Here is an 18138-nt window from a genome sequence, read left to right as displayed (position 1 = left end):
GAAAAGAAAATTCCAGGGAAGAAGGGTATTATTATTACTTTAGTGGCTGGAAGTCCACAATTTTAAATTTTGTTCTCGTCAGTGTTATTATAAATGTTATTGTAATTATGATAGTTTTACTGCAATTAAGGAGGAGGAGTTAGGTTTTTTTTAAGGGCCACACCCTGTCTTCTCTGCAGCATTGATCTGCTGTAATAAGGGAAGGGCTGCCAGACGAAGACCAAGCACTCAAAGATACACACGCACACACACACACACACACACACACACATACACACCCCTCACTTGACCATAAGAACTGTGGCATTTCAGGGAACAGTGAAGACACCTGTACAGGAATACAAGTTTCATCCCAGCAGCTGCCCACCAGGAGCGTCAGGCAACTTCTAGGAGTGAGAAAGGCTGTGCCAGGGAGTGAGGGCTGCAGAACGGAAGAGAAATGGGGAAACACTGTGCAATATACTCGGCAGGACCCTCAACAGTTCGGTGACTCCAGTGGGTGCAGGTGGGGCCCATTCCCACTCGTGGAAAACTGCAGCTGACTGGCGCGCGCAGGCAAACGGCCAGCATCTCACCTGGAGCAGGAAGAAGGCCGTTCTCACCGGGGACCTTCGAGAATACCCTGGAGGCGTTATGCCCAAACCTTCCCTTCCCTTCCTATTCAGTATTCGACTTCCCTTCACCTCCAGATTCGTTCTCTTCTCTCGGGCTTGCATTTCTCCAAGCTGGCTTCTCGCACGGGTTGATGGAGCACCACCTGCCAGACCTCTGCTCCTTTAACACTGCGAGGATTTGCAGAATCGGGCGTCCAGAACGGACTGACTCTGACGCTAAGGCGAGAGAAAAGGACGGAACTTCCCAGCCAACCTTCGCCTTTGACACCGAGAACCCCTAGCGCCAACGCTCGGTACTCTCCGGCTTATTTCTGGACCAAATCAACCGTGTGTGTGACCGCCGCCAAGGAGGAACTGCTCGCACTTCAAGTGACCGCAGTGTCCGCTCTAGAGTGCTCAGGGAGGCCCGGGGGGGAGTGTGCAACAGCAGCCGGAGCAAGAGGGCGAGGGGAGGGGAAGAGGAGGAGGAACGACGGTTGTGTATCAGTGTTCGAGGGGGTAGGGTTGGTGGAGTGTTTGTTTGTTTTGCTAAGTAAATAAGGAGAAACTGCCCCCCACCCCATCCCGGGTCTAATGATGATAGATCCCATGCTGCTTCGGGGCCCACGCCGGGGAGCCTAACCACGGAAAATAATGAGGCTGCATCCCCATTCGTCTGCATTACGGGCGAGCCAGGCACTTTCGATAGCAAATATATCGATTCCCTTACTCAGGCCGTTGTTTCGCCTGCTCTCCGTGAATAATTACTGCTCCTCTGGAAATTCATAATAATTAGGACTCCGCACCCCTCTCCACCCCGCGCTGCGTTTTAAAGGCGCATATCTGGTGGGCGACTTGGTGGCTCCAGCCGTGCTCCCCGCAGCTGGGAGATAGGGCAGGAATCATTGTTCCCCACTTGGTTTTACTCTTTCGAGACAGTTGGTTCCCCTCCTACCTCAGTTTCCTTGTCTGTCAAACGAGTGTTTTACAGTGTTAAAGACGCTTGCCGCTCTACCTCACAGGATGCGCGTTTCTGTTTGGGAGGAGGGGTAGATTTAACGAACTGTGCGAGGCAATGGGGGCAGGGGAGGAGAAAGTGGAGGAAAAGGATTCACCTCTCCTCAGGACAAACTCTGTGGCGACCACGTGACGCCGCCACCAGGGAGGGGGCGGGGAAAGGGGCGCTAACGAGAGACTCCGACCACAGGAAACCTTGGGGACCTAGCGATCGGAGCTTAGTGCTCCCGAAAGACTGGGAGGGGGAGGCGGGTGGTTCAGGTCGCGGCTGGGCGGCAGCGAGGTGTCTGCGGAAAGCGCGCACTCCGCTTGCAGAGGGGCCGAGCCCGCTCCGCCGCTGGGAGGGAGGCCGGGCCGCGGGCACCACGCGGGGCGGAGCCTGTGGCGCTGTCCGTGGTCCTGAGGGATCGCTCTGCGGGCCCGCCTTGCCCAGCCGCCGGTCTCAGGCCAAGGCCCCATTCACCCTCCGCGCTGCGGCCTCCCTCCGGGGGACCGCTGCTGTCCTGCCGGCTGCCCCAGGAGCATCGAAGCTCGGCGGCGTCAACGAAGAGTTCCGCAGAAGCCACGCTTCTGGTGTGAGGCCTTGGGGTCCAGATGCGAGAGCGCTGCACCTGTGTTTTCATAAAGCCGTTGGGACGGCTGGAGGTCGCCTGAGGCTAAAAGCAGACACCGGAGAGCGCAACTGTGACGGCGGTGACTCAGGCTGGGAACCTTCCCCGGGCCCGAACTCCGCGGCTTCGGTCAGAGGGCTGAGTTTCCGAGTCGAGGGTCTGAAGCCTACGTCGAAGGAAGTTTCTCGCTTCTAACTGAAGAGGATGACTTGAAATGGCCTTGAAAATCAATGGGTGGGAAGGGGGTCTGAGAACGAGGGCGGCCTATGTCAGGAGGACGCCCGCTCCCTCCGCTGGGGCGAGGGCCCGCAGCCTCTCTTCGCGGCCCTCGAGCCGCTGCCTCGATCCTTCCCGTCAGAATCCATTAGGGCGGCGGGGACATCGGGCGAGGCCCGGCCAGAGTCAGGTTCGGCAGAGACGAGCAGAGCCCCCACGAGCCAGTTTCTAAGGAAACACTCGGTTTTTACAAGCAGCAATTTGTCTTGCTGTGGGAGAAAAACAGCACCAGAAAAGCCTCACGGTTCTCCATTCTCATGCAGACGCCGCGGTGCGCTGCGGCCGCGGCCTGCTTATCGCCCTCCCCATCGTATTTCCGGCTGGAACAAGTAAAGTACGCTCATTAATTTAAAGGAAGTGGGAGCCGGCGAGGGCTTTTCGCTAGCCGCGGCGGGAGGGGCACGTGCCGCGCGCTCTCTGCTCCTGAGGCCCTACGGCACGCACTCTCCCCAGGCCCCAGCTCTGGGCGCCGCCTTGCCTTCCCGAGCCCCGACCTGATGCCGAGGAACCTTCTGTAACAGTGGGACCCCGAGAAGGGGAATTCTCTCCGCCCCACCCCCACCCACCCCCCGCCAGCCCCCACCTCCGAAGTAAACAAAACATACTAGGGAAAGCTGTTTACAGAGCAGGCAACCAGGTTTGGAGCCCGCAGCAGAAACGCGGCGAGCTCATTAGAAGTTTAAACAACAGCCAGCAACCCGCCAGGGCAGACAGCAAACTTGGAAAATGCGCCAACGCGCGCCTGGGCGCGCGGAGGGGCTTGAAGAAGCCGCCAATACATATCATCTCAATAAAAAGCCGCTCTTGGAAAGCTGGCATAGTAATTGAGATGGGCGCTCTTTCCTGATCTCGGTTGGCATTTCCTCATCTCGTGCTGACAGAGCCAGCTCAGGAAATTGCCGGTAATATTCATCTGGGAAGCACTTTCATTAAAGGTAATTCATTCGACTTTCACAATAAATTGAGTGACATCCTTACGGCGGAACCTTTTTATCCTTGATTAAGTGCTTGCCAAGCTTTGGTTCCCACTTTATTGTCACATTCCTTCAAGCGGAGTCGTCAACCTGCCCATCGGCAGCAGAAAAATGTGCGCGCGCCGTGTTTACCGAGCTCCGGGAGGGGTTAGTGCTGACTTAGAGAAAAAGAGCTGGTCTGGAGCTTGAGTGGCGGGTAAATCAAGATCGCAACTTCCCGCAAACTGTCGGCAGGACTGGCTAGAAGAATGTAGGGGGAGGCGAGGGAGCAGACACGCCTTACCACCACCCAGCTGCTCCTGGAAGTCGCTGACCCGACGGCGCCCGGCAGGCTAACTCGCCTACTTCCCTCTATTAATTTAAATGGAGCGGACTGTTAAGGTCTTAGAATGAGATCTGAAAGCTCCTAAAGGACGAGGTTGCTTTAAGAGAACTTACCTGAATCGAATCAAACCTAGGCATATTTTAAAAAAAGAAAGAAAGAAAGAAAGAAAGAGAAAACGCTTCCTAGCTAGCCACTTGAGAGCAGGCAAACTTTCAGAGCTTCCATCAGCTTTCTTTATGGGAGGAAGAGTGCAAGAAGAGGGTTATTCTTCATTCTCAGGATTCCCTTTTGACCCTTAATATCACTGCGGCGACAGTCAAACTCACTGAGAGCTCTTCAGACCCCGCAATTCCAAGCAAGGCTGACAAGTACCTAGGTATTTCAGAACTAGGCAAAACCGGGAAGGCATCCCTTTGCCAATGCGTGGCCTCTTCTCCCCCACCCCCTATAAAAATCAAAGAAGCCCAAGAGAGAAAATTGCTTATTTGAAAAAGCAATATCCAAATGCTTTCATCACTCAAATGCCCTTTTGAAAATATTGTCGTCGGTGGTTATTACCTGGACAATACTGTCAATTTCTGTAGTCTGCAGAAAATCTTCCCTCAGATAGAAATGTAGGACATTGGGCACCTATCTCAAAAAAATCAACCAATTTCCCTGCCACCTGATATATTTTTCACCCAGACAACACTTTCATTAAGGAGGAAATAGCCGCCAACAATTCAAAGCCAGATGGAAATCAACTTCACACAAAGAGGAGCCACGAACTTAATGGCTTTCTGGGGAAATACTGCTGAGAAAGTTGGAGAAATTCTAGTTCTCTCCTTCTAATACTGAAAGCTGTTTCCCCAAAACTGTCACTAGAAGGCCCCAGACCAGTATAATCCTCCTGGAAGTGAGTAGAAGTGCGACCCACCCAAGCGCTTTCCACACACCCAGAGAGCTGCTTTCCTGGTCAGTGGAGAGTTGACTATTTCAGGGAAATGCCTGCAGTAGTAGCAACTTCTCCTCTCACAGAGCCCTGGAATAGGTCTTGAGACTGATGAATTCTCATTTTGTGCTGCTGGGGCACAGGCTCCTTCAAAAATCTAGGTTTAATCCTTTATCTGGAAGGCTGATCTAGGGCACAAGAGTCAGGAAATTCAGTGGGATTGGGTAACTTATAGTACTGCCTCCAAGAACTGACCTTAACAGAGAACACTGAATCACTGCTGTGAGGTAGTTAATGTGCTTTTCTTTTCAGGAATAAGCTGAAATTAATTAAAATGTTCAGTGGTCAGCTGGCTTAATTTTCAAAGAATGGGAAGTACACATACCTAGTCCAAAGGATAGACATTGGTGATCTCTTTCCTGCTACTTTTCCCTTAGCTTCCACATTTCTTAACAGCTACCTTCATAATGAGTGGAATTCACCCAAACAGTCTGGCTTCTAACAGTGTAGAGGTAGTATTCCATGAATATATTAACCATGCTTTAATCTCTATTAAACAATTGGTATGGAATTCATACTTTCAGGATACCCTAAATTCGAGGGAATAGATGAATCAAAATGTTAAGCACAAGTTTTAGAAAGAACTTTCCATTTTTGCCCATATCGGTTAAAAAAGCGACTAGATTATTAGCAAATTAATTTCCTAGCAAAAAATGGTGGGAACTAAATTGGAGGACAAGGGGCCTCTTCTCAGAATAGACTGTGGATGTGTGACTTGATCACAGTAGCATCATGCAACCTCTCAGCAGAATATCTGGACTCAGTTTCTGAGTAACGTTTTTGTTAACATGTCCTGGGAGTGCTCATTTTACTTAATTCTTGACTCTGAAAATTGCCACAGGTAAGCCCCCAAGCAGGACACCTCTGCCTTCTGCTGGGAGGTGCCCTCCCTGTGTGCCCATGCCTGTCCTTCAGCTCATAACTCAACTTAGGACCCTCATTCTTCCGATCCAGAAACCACATTTCCCTAGATTATCCAGTGTGTGCTTCAATTCTGTTAAAATGCTATTATCTGTTACCCCATTATATCATACTGAAAATATCCTGCAATCAGTCCAGAACTGACAGGAGAATAAAGATTGCAGGACTTTTTTATTTTTAACAAGTATTATTACACTATAAGTTCCTCTCCTGCTGAATTCAGAATTTTAAATCTGCAATTCAATAACATTCAGTAAACAGAAGATTTCCTTGCCTTTTTTTTTTTTTTTTTTTTCAATGATTTCCCACTCCCCTGCATTTATGGCTGGAGTTAGCCCTGTGGTGATTTTTGAGTATCCTAGCTAATATGCTTCAGGAGGTAACTTTGCAGACACATCTCTAATTAACTTTCCATTGCAGTATTAAAATAAGCTTCCAGTTTGAAACAGGACAGACCCATCTCTCAAAGCACAAAAAGACTCAAAATTCTCAAACTAGAACAGGCATTCAAAGAACCCTGGGCCAAGAAACATACTGTGAGAACATTCACCTAAATACAGGCTGGGAACTGTGGCTTAAATATGGAGCATTGATCGGCCGGATAGAGAGTTATTTTTCATTTTAAAAAAATATCTTCTCAAAACTGGGAGTATTTAAGGTATGTCTCTATAAGCAGAAGCCTAAATATTGTTGCATAGGAGATACCTAAACAAATCTGGATCCTGGAACATAATGTGTGATTACTCCTTGGGAAATATAACTCGGATTCGAGGGGCTTAAAGAGAAAGGTGCACTGTGGTATCAGCTATGAGGCAATGTACAGAGTGCCCCTGTCACTTAACTTGCGGTGTGAGTCCATAAGGACAAAAAAATTATTCATTAAACTCCTCCCTGGATTGTGGCAATTCAAGGGGAAAAATAAAATAATGGTTCTGCCACCCCTGCCTTTTTGGAGTGTAACTTGAAGCATCTCCTGACAACCTGCAGGCATCTATTGCAGTTTCTTGCAAAGGTCTGGGATGTTTTGGGGTGCGGCTCCAAACAAATGATAAATTCAGTTACTGTTTCTGGTATTTAACAAAATAGATGGAGAAAGAAGCTTTGACCACTTCTTGGTCTGTCTCATTGCCCCAGAGACTTAATCAAGGGTTTCTACTTATTTACTTGCTGAAATCCAACCTGTCCTGACTGCCCAATTCACCCTTCTAAATTCATTTCCATGGTAAAAGTCAGCTTCTTGCTCCTCCAGGAAAACAGTTTGGGATTTTGCCGACAAATAACCGTGGGACTGCAATCCCTGGAAATACTGCCTTGGGTCACAGCCACCAGCCTTTTGTTTTTGTGGTGCGTGTGGTTTCTAATCCCCGACACACAAAACAACTTTAGATCGGAGAGAAAAAGAATGGACTTCTAAATCGCCTTCTCTATTTTATTGTTCACATTTTGTATTGTTTTGAGTGAAATTGGAAAAATTGTCTCCTTTCTCTGTATTGCCAAAAGGCATTCAGGTAATGAAGTCTGTAACTAAACGGTAATTGAATCAGCATAATTTTCACACTGAATGGTTTTCAAATGCTCCCAGTTTACAATTAAAGGAGAATTAATGCGCTTGTTGTTGAGAACGCAGCGCATTAGAATAAATCCAGCACTGTTGTTGTAATGAGTGGAAAACGGTTTAACTGCCAACAAACACATTTAAAATTTAACACAACGTATTGATTTCACTTCTACTTTTGACAGATTATTTTCCAGACTATCGAAATACTTGTTCCAAGCAATAACTGCACCACAGCCGCGAGCTTTTGCCGTGTGTGAGCACAGTTCAAGGACGTTAAGAACAGTCCTGAGGTTCAGGTCCTGCGTAAAGGTATGCAGAGGAGAGGGGCAGGAGGGTTTCCATGGTCAAGGGAATCTTTAATATTCTCCCTCTGTAGCTTTCACTTTGGGTCCCTCCCCCTTCTTTCAACAAACAATTTCTATATTTCCTCTGGCCAAACTTTCTGCCCTGCTTCTCTAAGCTCTCAATGTCAGTGGGTCTACTGGACACAGGTGGGGGCAAGAATGATTGAAGATGAGAAATGGGAAGGACACTTTTTGCAGTGTGTCTGCGTTCTAGCCGGGGAAGGCACAGACTTCGTTCGGTAACGGAGTCAGAAAGGCCGTTCTTTCGGATTGGCTGCCCGGGCTTTCACCTGTTTACCCCAAGGTGTCCTGTAGGCGAGGACACTGACGCGCAGCGCCCTCTGGCGTCCGCGGCTGCCATGGTCAGGCGATAAAGGTGCAAACACACGCAACACTGAGGGTTCTTGGATTCCAGCTGAAACCCGCTTACACACATACCCTTACATTCATATTCACACACACGTATCCATACACATTCATTAGCATATACAGAGTTCACACAACTAGCAGCCCTGCAGTCACAGGCACCAGGGCAACAGCTGGGAAACGCTCTCAACTGCAGGGATGGCAACACTTTTGCTCCAAGGACTGTGGGTTCTGAAGCCCTTGGGCTTGAGACGGCACCGCTCACCCCATTCCCGTTTATTCAACCCATCATGCCGCCCCAGCGCTTCTTGCTCCTAGTCGGAACACATAGAGCCCTCAGCGCGCTCCTGCGGCCCAGGGGTACGTTATGGGGTTCTGTGCACTGAGCACAACTTCACCAGCAGGATAAGACTGTCCCTGGCCCTCCCTGGAGTCAGACCCGAGAAATTGAGCTCTCGGTCTTGGCTCCGCGCGGTGCCCACAGCTACCAATCCACCGCCACCACAATAAAGTGCTTCCCTCAAAACCCCCCACCCCACCCCGGCCCACGCAAACCCCAGTTCTAACAGTGGGCAAAGTCCGGACCTCAGAAAACTCGGCACAAGGTCTGCCACTCCCTAATAAGGGGCTCAGCACTGGAACTGGGGTTTGGTTATTTGGTGGAAAGGAGAGATTGGGAGGAGAGGGAGGGGGAGCCTCTATATGTTTGCTGGAGCATCTCTGACCCAACTCCATCTGGACGCTTGTGGGGCTCCTAGATAGTTAAACTTGTCCTGTCTGAACCCTACAAGTCGAACAAAGTTACCTGCACTTCTTTATGTGCCGCATCTCCAAACTGGGGGTTAGGTGGCTGGATTTACTTTCAAAGTCAGGGACCTGGGCAGATTCATTGCTTTCCATTCTCCACCTCCATTTCCTTTCGTTTAAAGTCTGGATGAACTAATGAGAGTTCCCTGTCTTCCACCCCTTCTCTTTGCCTTCTCTCCCCATAAAGCATCCCGTCCAGCTATCTCCTCGGTTTCTGGATGTCTAGGGCGCCCTAGACGCGGTTTAGAATCACTCGCAGGAGAGGGGGCACTGGAGCAGGAAACGAGGGTGGGAACCCCGGAAAATCCCACAGGGATCGGGAGACCAGTTTGCCAAAGTTGTTCCGACACCGTCGCTAGGAACGTCGCTCTCGCTGAACTGGCGGTCTCACCCTCCTCCCGCGCGCCCCCAGTTGCCTGGCCTTGAGACCAGGGTGTGATTGCGGGGGCGCGGGATTGGCAGCGACTTACCAAGTAGACGGTGGGCTGCAAGAGGAGAAGCACGTACCAGCACGTAGCCTGCATCCTCCCGCGTCTCAAACTTCCTCGGCGGTGCCTTCGCTGAGTCTTTGTTCCTTCAAAAACATAGATCCACCTGACATCCACTTTACAGAGCAAGGAGCGCTCTCAGCAGCCTAGATACAAATGAAATTAGACATCCCATGACCACGCGGGCAAGGTTAGGCTTGGCAACCAAGCGCGGAAAGGGGGTCGTGGCGGGAGGGATGGACCAAAAAAAACCCGGAGGTGGGGGAGGCAGGAAAAATTGAAAAGCGAGCAAATCCAGCGCCTGAAACCCGCGAGCGCGCGTTCCGCAGGCAGGCGGGCAGGAGTGTTGGAGGATGAGGGGCTCCTTGCGCTCTACGCTGCTCGGGTGCGAGTTCCCGGGAGGTGGAGCCAGGAGGTGGCGGGGCACACAGAGCCGCGTGCAGGCTGGTTCCGAGCCCAAGCGTCTCTGGCAGCGAGACCTGCCCTAGTGTTTGATGGCCGGGAGGCTCGGACTAAAGGCGGTGGCTGGTTCTTCGCCAGCCCTGGCAGTGCTCACACACGTGCACACCAGCAGAGAGAGGTGGAGAGAGAAAGAGAGAGGGAGAGCGAGCGAGAGATATTGAGCGAGGGGGCGCGGGAAGAGGAAGGGGTAGGTAGAGCTGACCAGGATTAGGTACCGGGTATCTCCACGCGTTTGGTGCGATGGGGGTGGGGAAAGTGAATGCAATTTGCATATAGGAAAGCCGGGTTCAATTTACCCACTCGAGCGCCCTGCACACACAGAGATACCACGCGCATACACACGTACTACTTTTTTCGAGAGAAGGGGCATAGCCAGTCGCTAACTTCTAGAGTGGAAGCCTGCCCGGGTCTGTGAGGGTCACCCCTCAGGCTCACTCTGTCTTCCAACCAGTGGCCTTCCCCGCTGCCCCTTCCTGCTGCCCCACTACCCCACCCCAAGGTGTCCCCCATATCGGGACTGTGGAGGCGGAGGGTACGTACCGCACAGGACTGGCGGCGAATCCGGCAGGCAAGGACCGCTCTGCGAAGGCTCCATGGAGGAGCTACTCGGGCCTGGCGTCTCCGGCGTCCCGGACATGCCCTCCCTGGCGCTTCACCTCCATGCTCGGGCGCGGACCGGTCCCGCTGCCTTGCCCAGCCTCGGCAGAGTCCGCGTCCCAGTGCCCGGGTCGCGCTCAGGATTGGTTCCGCGGGAGCCTAGGCTTGGCACAGTTGGATTCACGGTGCAGGAAACTTAAGAGGCAAGAGAGGGAGGGGAAGTAGAGGGGAAAAGCGAGGAAGAGAGAAAGGGAGGGAGAAAGAGAGGGAGGGTGAGAAGCGAATGCGCCGGGCTACTGCACCGGACAGACCGGGACTGCCCGCGTTGGATCTGGGACGAGCGGTCCGAGGCTCGCTGATTCCCGAGGCTGCCGAAGGATGGTAGAAATGACTTCAGGGGAGGAGACTGGGCAAGTCCTCAGGACTTGAACTTGAGAGATAAGACACTGGCCTTTCGGAAGAAAACAGCCACACGGCAGGCGCAAGCAGTCCGAGTTTCAGAGGGAGGGGTGGGTGAGCAGAGCCCCGAGGATCCTGGCGCACCCAGCAGCTGTACCTCTACCGGCGGCACTGAGAAGCCCGAGAGCCACTCCGGAGCGGAGTCGCAGGCTCTATCCGTGGTCCTGCCCGGCCACTGGGGGACGCTCTGGAGTGCGCTGGGGTTCTCGGCGCCGGTGCCGTGGTGCTTTCTCCGTAGGTCCACCGCTCGGCTCGCCTACCTTCCTGACTCGGGCAATTACATCGGCATGTGGGCGAACGATTCCTCAGACACCAATTAATACCCCGTGTACATGGATCCCGCTCCTAGGCTCTCGGCGGGCTGGGCCCGCAGGGAGAAGTGGCTCCTGCGGTGTCTGGTGGCCGCAGTGCACCCTTCCCAAGGGTCGTGAGGAGGACTGCGACCGCCAGAGGAGTGGCGGGAAGCGTAGTGGGGCGGTGCGTAGGGCGGAAACGGGCGCAGGAGGGTGCAGGTCTCCCCAGCCCGCCTTGGGCGCCTACGCGGGCGGACCTGTAGCTGGGAGGCCCGAGACCCGGGCGCTGCGGACCGCCAGCCATTCAGCGCGCGACAGCCGAGAGGACTGGGCGACCTTGCGCGCTCGACTCCTAGCCGTGGGCTGGGCAAGGCGGGGGTGCGGCCTGGGAGTGGAGGTGGGGTGATGGGGGATGCTTCCAGCCTTTGCCACCTCCCTCGCTCCTAAAACCTCTTCCTCAACCAGTATCTCCCAGTCTCCACCTCTTTGCTCTGAGTCTCACTGTCTCTGTTTTTCTCAATCTCTCCCTTGCTGTCTCTATCTCTCACTCTCTTTTCTGTATCCTCTTTCTTGTACTCCATGCCTGTCCCTCGGCGTCTTTCTACCTCTTTCTGTGTCTCTCTCAGGATTTCTGACCCTCTCCGTCTCTGTATATCTGTGTCTCTATCTCACCCTCGCCATTCCCTCTCAGACCTTGTCCTTGTCTTCTCCCCTTCACCCTGTCCATCACACAACCCTCAGGCCAGCTTCACCCGTATCCGGTGAGATCCCGGGACCAGGCCCTCTCTGCCGGCGGGGAGGCCAGAATCTCCTGAACGGGTCCAGACTCAGTCCACATGTCGGAGCGGACATTTTTCTTCCTCCTACCTCACCTGTTACCTCTCCAAGCCTGCCCTTCGCTAGTGCCTGGCCTGGAATTGTGCACTCTGCGGGATGGCAATTCTATATAAGTGTTGGTTTGAAATTTATCTCAGGAGCCCCAGTTAGTGACCATCAAAATAGAACTGTGATTTTCAATGAGTCCTGGGGAGTCCTTTCCTCCAGCATGGCTATTGGACACCTCAGGCTCTAGTGTTTCTGCTCAGGTCAGTCGGGGCCCAGACACAATGTACCCTCTACACAAGAGGGTCTCCCCCAACCACAGGTTGAGTTCCCCGAGGGAAAGCTGGTAACCCCCACTCCCCAACAGAGCAGTGACAATCAGCAGAACCACCCTTTGCTAGAGCAAATGCAGAAGGAGCCTTGCTGAGACCTTGGCCTGGAATCAGACCTCCAATTTAGATCCCCACTGTAGGACATACCTGCCAGGCACTTCCAGGCCTACACGCTCCCTTCCAAGCTAAAAATAGCTCTTCAAAGAGCAAGCTCTTCTAATCTCCAAAGTCATACTCTGCCTCTGTGACCTCCTGGAATTCATGGGGGCATATGCAGAGTAAAGCAGTGAAGCACATTTTCTAATTGGGACTCTGAAAATGCACTTTAGAAAAAAATACACATTTATATAGAGCATAGTTGCAATGTTATCTTGGCTATCTTCACTTCCCAGGTTTTTCACACTCTTAAAAAGTTTCAAGAAGAAAAAAAAAAAGTACCCATATCTGAGGCTGAGGGTCAAAGTAGGGCAAAGGAAGCTTTGTCTGATTCCACCCTTTGGGATTCAGCAAGCCACCCTAAAATTGATCCCCACTTGTACATTAGCTCCCAGCCCTCCGCTGCTGGCATGTGGAGCTGGAGTGAATGCTGCCCTCTGCCCACAGGCCCAAGTTTGGTGCCCTCCGAGCTGAACTTGCATCTGACCCTTAGGGAAAAAGGAGAAAGAATCAGGCCAGCTTCGGGATAGAACAAGTTCTTTTTCTAAACCTTACTTCAAAAACATTCTTCCTCTAGGGCCATTTAGCCTTAAAAAATTACTGCTTGTGAAACAGAAAGACGATCAAGGAACTTAAAATCTCTGTCTGAATGGGACTGATTATTGAAGAAAAGCACCACAGGCACCTAGTAATGGGAACTGGTCTGACACTTTGTTCTATGACACAGGGTGCCAAAGAGCTTTTGATGGTAATGACCTGAGACCTTCTGCCCTGACATTCAACTCTCATGGATCCTACAAGACCCTTGGCCTGGGATATGAAACAACAGTGGATTGTCATTTTTGTCTCTTTGTAGGAGTCTTCATTTCCTGTAGTACTCAATCAGAAAAGGACACGAAGCCAAGTAACAATGAAAAACTTATTATTGTTTCTGCTAAACCTCTCCAATTTTAATAACGTAACGTTGGTGGAGTGGGGGTAGGGGAAAGAAGGATGGCTGCTTCACCTTCCTTCTTTCCTATCATTTGCTTTAAAAAGAACTAAAAACATTAAGGGCATGATTCTCATACGTTCTTCTGTTTAAAGTAGTACGCTACTCTAAAATGCACTCTTAGAATTCATCCACAATCAGCCTTACCAGGATAGAACAAAAGTGTGATTATCTTTAAGAAGTATAGTACTCATGCCATTTTTTTCAGACTTTAGTCGTGTTGAGAATCCTTTCAGAAATCACTCTCTAAATTTTGTGTGATAAAATTTCATACACATATAAATTTAGCATGAATTATAGCCACAGTAAAACACAGTCCTCTGCCCTTGGCTTTTCCCCAATCTACCTGATCCAATCTGAACTGAATATTATAAAGCAATAATATATGCTTATCTCCAAGAAATATATTTTTAAAAGAACTAAAATGGGCTGACCTCAAAAAGGAAACAGTGATACTAAACAAATTTCCTGATAATTAAAACCAGAATAAATTAAAATTAGAATTCATGTGAAATAAAATGATAATCCTGTTAACTGTAATTAGCTGTTTTGGTTGATTTGTTTCAGTTCATTTGTATGATTCTCTTTTTCTGAGTGGGAGAAGGAGGACAGGAGTTAAAAGTTTGAATTATCTTGGGGCTGGGAAGAAGCAAGAAAGAGATTAATTTTGAGTTCTACAAAACTCTGCCCTAAAATGAACCTGTCTTTAAAATGCATGAATACCATCATCTTTTACCCAAAATCCAAGTAAATATGTTGTTATGAAGCACCCAGCTGTGGTCTTGCTTAAGCTGCAGGCCAAATTAAATCACTTTGTACATAGTAAGTGCATTGTACCTATTTTTCCCCTAATAGTGCCAAAAACTTACAAAGCATGCATTATCTGTCTGCCTTGACCACAGTATAACCTGGTATTTACATGTGGTATGACCTTGGGAAAGTACCTGAAGATTCCCCTGACCTCAGAACCCTCCCCTATATAATGAGAAAGTAGGGTTAGATGATGTCTAAAGTGCCTTCCAGTTCTAAAATAACTTTATTTTGTTTTTGTATGATTAAATGTGAAGTCATCTCAGGTTTAAAAAATTTACTTCACAAATAACAATTTTATAATGTATTATGATTTTCAAAAATATTAATAATTTAAAAGAATATATTCTGTTCAGTGCATTTCAAAGATTTTAAGTCAAGCGTGTTTGTAGGTTTGAGTTCAAGGCCTTTTGGGGACATTCCTTCTCTGCCCCATCCTCATACCCTTTCTTCTAGGTCAAAGGTTGGCTCTATTGTATTAATTATATAATTTTTCATATAAATTGTTCTGCACATGTTTTTGATGTCATTGATTTATGAGACTCTACACTCAGAGTGGCATCTTTATTATACATATGAATATTTATTTAAAAGACCCAAAGCCATTTCCACTACTTTTGCAGAATTCTTGAATGTCACTCAGGACAATTAAGAACCCCCAGGCCCCTCCACACCCCAAGATATTTTGCTAGTGGAAGGAAGGAAGTATCATCTGCAAAGTGATTTGATATTTGAATGTAGTAGAACTTGGTTAATAACTATGAGCCATGTGTGCTAAATTACCTTTACAAGAATGCTTTAATAACAAGATCATTGGACTAGAGAGAAAAAATAGCCGACAAGCTCTGGAATTTAAAAATAAATAAATTTAAAGGGAATCAAAAAGCTTTACATAGAAGGCATTTTCTTCTTCTAGAGGTAATTTATATGCTCAGTCTTTGTAACCATATTTCATTTATTCTGCTAGGTGAGGACAGAAGGTTCTCAAAGGTAGGGTAGTTTTAATTATACTCACAGACTTTAAAAAGAAAATGAACACAACAAGAGAAATTGAAGAAAATCAGCGTTAAAAACGCGGTTGAGGGACTTCCCTGGTGGCGTAGTGGTCAAGAATTGCCTGCCAATGCAGGGGACACGGGTTCGAGCCCTGGTCTGGGAAGATCCCATATGCCACGGAGCAACTAAGCCCGTGCACCACAACTATGGAGGCTACACTCTAGAGCCCGTGAGCCACAACTACTGAGCCCGTGTGCCACAACTACTGAAGCTCACGTGCCTAGAGCCCGCGCAACACAACAAAGAGTAGTCCCCACTCACCACAACTAGAGAAAGACCAAGCGCAGCAACGAAGACACAACGCAGCCAAAAATAAATAAATAAATAAATAAATAAATAGCTAAATTTAAAAAGGCAGTTGAATGTAAAAGATGGGAAGATTGGGGTCATCGTCCAAAAATCATAATTAAAAATTTTTAAAAATACTGTGACTAAGCAAACCTTCACATTATAATCTAATTACAGAAACTCTTCATGGTGGTCCCTCCAAGGATTATTAATTGACGGTTCTCTAAAGCAGAATCATTAAAGATAAAAAACTTGGTAACCAGTGTTCTGTTAACAAAGTGAAATACAGTATATGCTTTCATCCAGGAAGAACACTAGGACTCTGAACCACGTTGAAATGGAAGAAATTATGAGGAAAAAACTGCAAGCTCTGTGGTTACCTGAAAATCAGAAGCAAGTCTGAAAATGCATATTTCATCTCCATAATCTAAAGTATGTGGATATTTTGAAACATACATGTTTTTTCAGCTTTTATTCTGATTTGGCAATATAAAGACAGAACTAAAAACAAGGTGATTTATACAGGCAGGGAACAAATGGCCCCGTCAGCCCTAAGATCCTAATGATAAGAATGTCTTGGATTAGACATCTTTTAAATAAGAGATATCACAGGGATGCAACAACTCTCTCAATTTCCCTTTTTAACATCAAATTAATGAAAACAACTACACCAGAATTTCACCATAATTAACTTCAAGGTTATGCCATAAAAATCACAAAATATTACATTTTTCTGCTTCCTCTGGCTCTAATAATAAAATGCTTTTGATAAAATTCAAAGCAAAATGGTCTAACATCAAATTTTGTATTAAACTGGTAGTAATTTCTCCAAGCTCCATAGATTTCAATAGGATAATAATGCCTACCATTTACTGAGTACCAGGGACCATACCCTGGGTTCTATTTACATTATCCACTGTTTCCCTAGTGATTCTGTGAGCGTCAATCTGCAATTTAGTTTTAAAAGGAAACCTCTCAGGTTAGATAAGATCTCCTTCTTCACACTGGTTCTCCATGGAGGCCAACTTAAAACAAATCTCAGCATCACTGGACCATTCATTCCCACCCCCTCCATCTCGTAAATCTCTTCTCTAGTCAGTACCACCATCCTCTCTCCAAATTTTTCAACTAACCCTCTAACCATTCCTTCTCAGATTATCTACATGCTGCTCACCTTCATATATTAAACACTCGTGCTTCTCAAGTCTCCATCAGTAACTCTCTTTGTCTCTTTTCACTCTGATTAGACAATTCTGCCTATTTCCACAGTTTTATTTTTTACTTAACACCCAATGACCAACAGGTTCATAAGTCCAGCTCTGATATTTTTCTTGACCCAACTATTCAATTGTCTGTATGTCCTAGAGATAGATGTCCTAGAGATACTTAGAATTAGCATGCCTAAAGCTGAACACATTATATCACTATGTTACATGCATATCCTGTTAGTTGGTGTGACAGATTCTGGAGTTCTCTACTTATAATATGATTAAGCCCATGCCCTTTGCCAAGTGACCTCTCATTGAAATGGAGGACTATACCTCCCCATATATGCAAATTTTCCTCTTTTTCTCTTCCCTTTTCTTCCTTCCTTTCTTTCTTTCTTTCTTTCTTTCTTTCTCTCCTTACTTCCTAGGAAATCCATCTTTAGGATTCCTTTTAATCCTAATCAGAGCCTTCAAGAGGTATAGCATGTTCCTACCTGATCCTCTAGCCAGCAGAAGAATAGCAGACACCAGGTAAAAGCTGCGTCCTTCAGCATGGGTCCTGAAATGAAAAAACACATGAAGCAGACCAGAACCTGACCCGTGATCTGGATCACAGCCACCATAGCTGACTTGTAGCCCCGCAGATCCAAAAGTAAGAAATAAATATTTGTTGTTTAATCATCAATATTTGGGGATTATTTGTTTTACAGCATTATCATGGTCAAAGCTGATTAATTGGTGACACCACTACTTCACTGAAAACCTAAGAATTAGATGTCTTTATGCCATCTTTTTGTTTCCTACACATCAAAAATAAAATACCAGCACCTCTCAGTTTTTTACCTAATTATCTCTCATATCTCTCCTCCCTTCTCTGTTTCTACTCCTGCTACTGACTCAGGTTCATATCATCAGTCATCTGGTCTATGGCCATGGCCTTCTAACTGGTCTCAGCCTTTTGAGTTTCTACCTCCATACAGATGCCCTCTTCCGTGCCACCATAAAGCTACAACAAAAATGTGTCCACATCACACACTTGTTTAAATCTTTTCACAACTTCCCACTGCTTATAGAATCAAGTCAAACTCCTTAGCTCAGCACAGAACACTGCTTTTGAGCAGGCCTCTGTCCACTCATCCATCTCCATCTCCTGCCCCCTGGCCCCTGCTTGACTTCATACTTCACATTCATCAGTTACAGAATCCTTAGAACTTCTAAATACACAACTGTATGTCTCAACCTGGGGCCTCTGCACCTTCTTTCCTTTGCTTTGAATTCTCTCAATTCAACCCCTATATGAACTCTTAATCTTCCTATATACCTCTGTTCAGAGATCACCCTTCATCCTCTCCACTTTTCTCAGAGATATGTACACCAAAACATATTATTAATC

The 18138-nt window shown here is 47.9% G+C and overlaps 1 protein-coding gene across 6 annotated transcripts in view; it reads right to left on the bottom strand.

Moving 5' to 3' along the window:
* Nucleotides 1-18138, bottom strand: part of NXPH1 (neurexophilin 1) — a 412663-nt gene that overhangs the window by 281155 nt on the left and 113370 nt on the right. For 3 of the 6 annotated variants that reach the window (XM_059932806.1, XM_059932804.1, XM_059932807.1), the window contains one exon: nucleotides 17240-17304. In XM_059932806.1, the coding sequence (XP_059788789.1) occupies nucleotides 17240-17299 (60 nt within the window). In that variant the 5' untranslated portion in view covers nucleotides 17300-17304. Of the gene's footprint in view, nucleotides 1-9253; nucleotides 9418-10273; nucleotides 10526-17239; nucleotides 17305-18138 lie in introns of all 6 variants that reach the window. The other 3 variants (XM_059932809.1, XM_059932808.1, XR_009504866.1) reach the window with 2 other exon arrangements.

Source organism: Balaenoptera ricei, chromosome 9 (assembly GCF_028023285.1).
Source record: "Balaenoptera ricei isolate mBalRic1 chromosome 9, mBalRic1.hap2, whole genome shotgun sequence".
NCBI classification, from domain to species: domain Eukaryota; kingdom Metazoa; phylum Chordata; class Mammalia; order Artiodactyla; family Balaenopteridae; genus Balaenoptera; species Balaenoptera ricei.
Note: the sequence above shows the minus strand (reverse complement) of the source record. Positions and strands in the feature narration are given on the sequence as shown.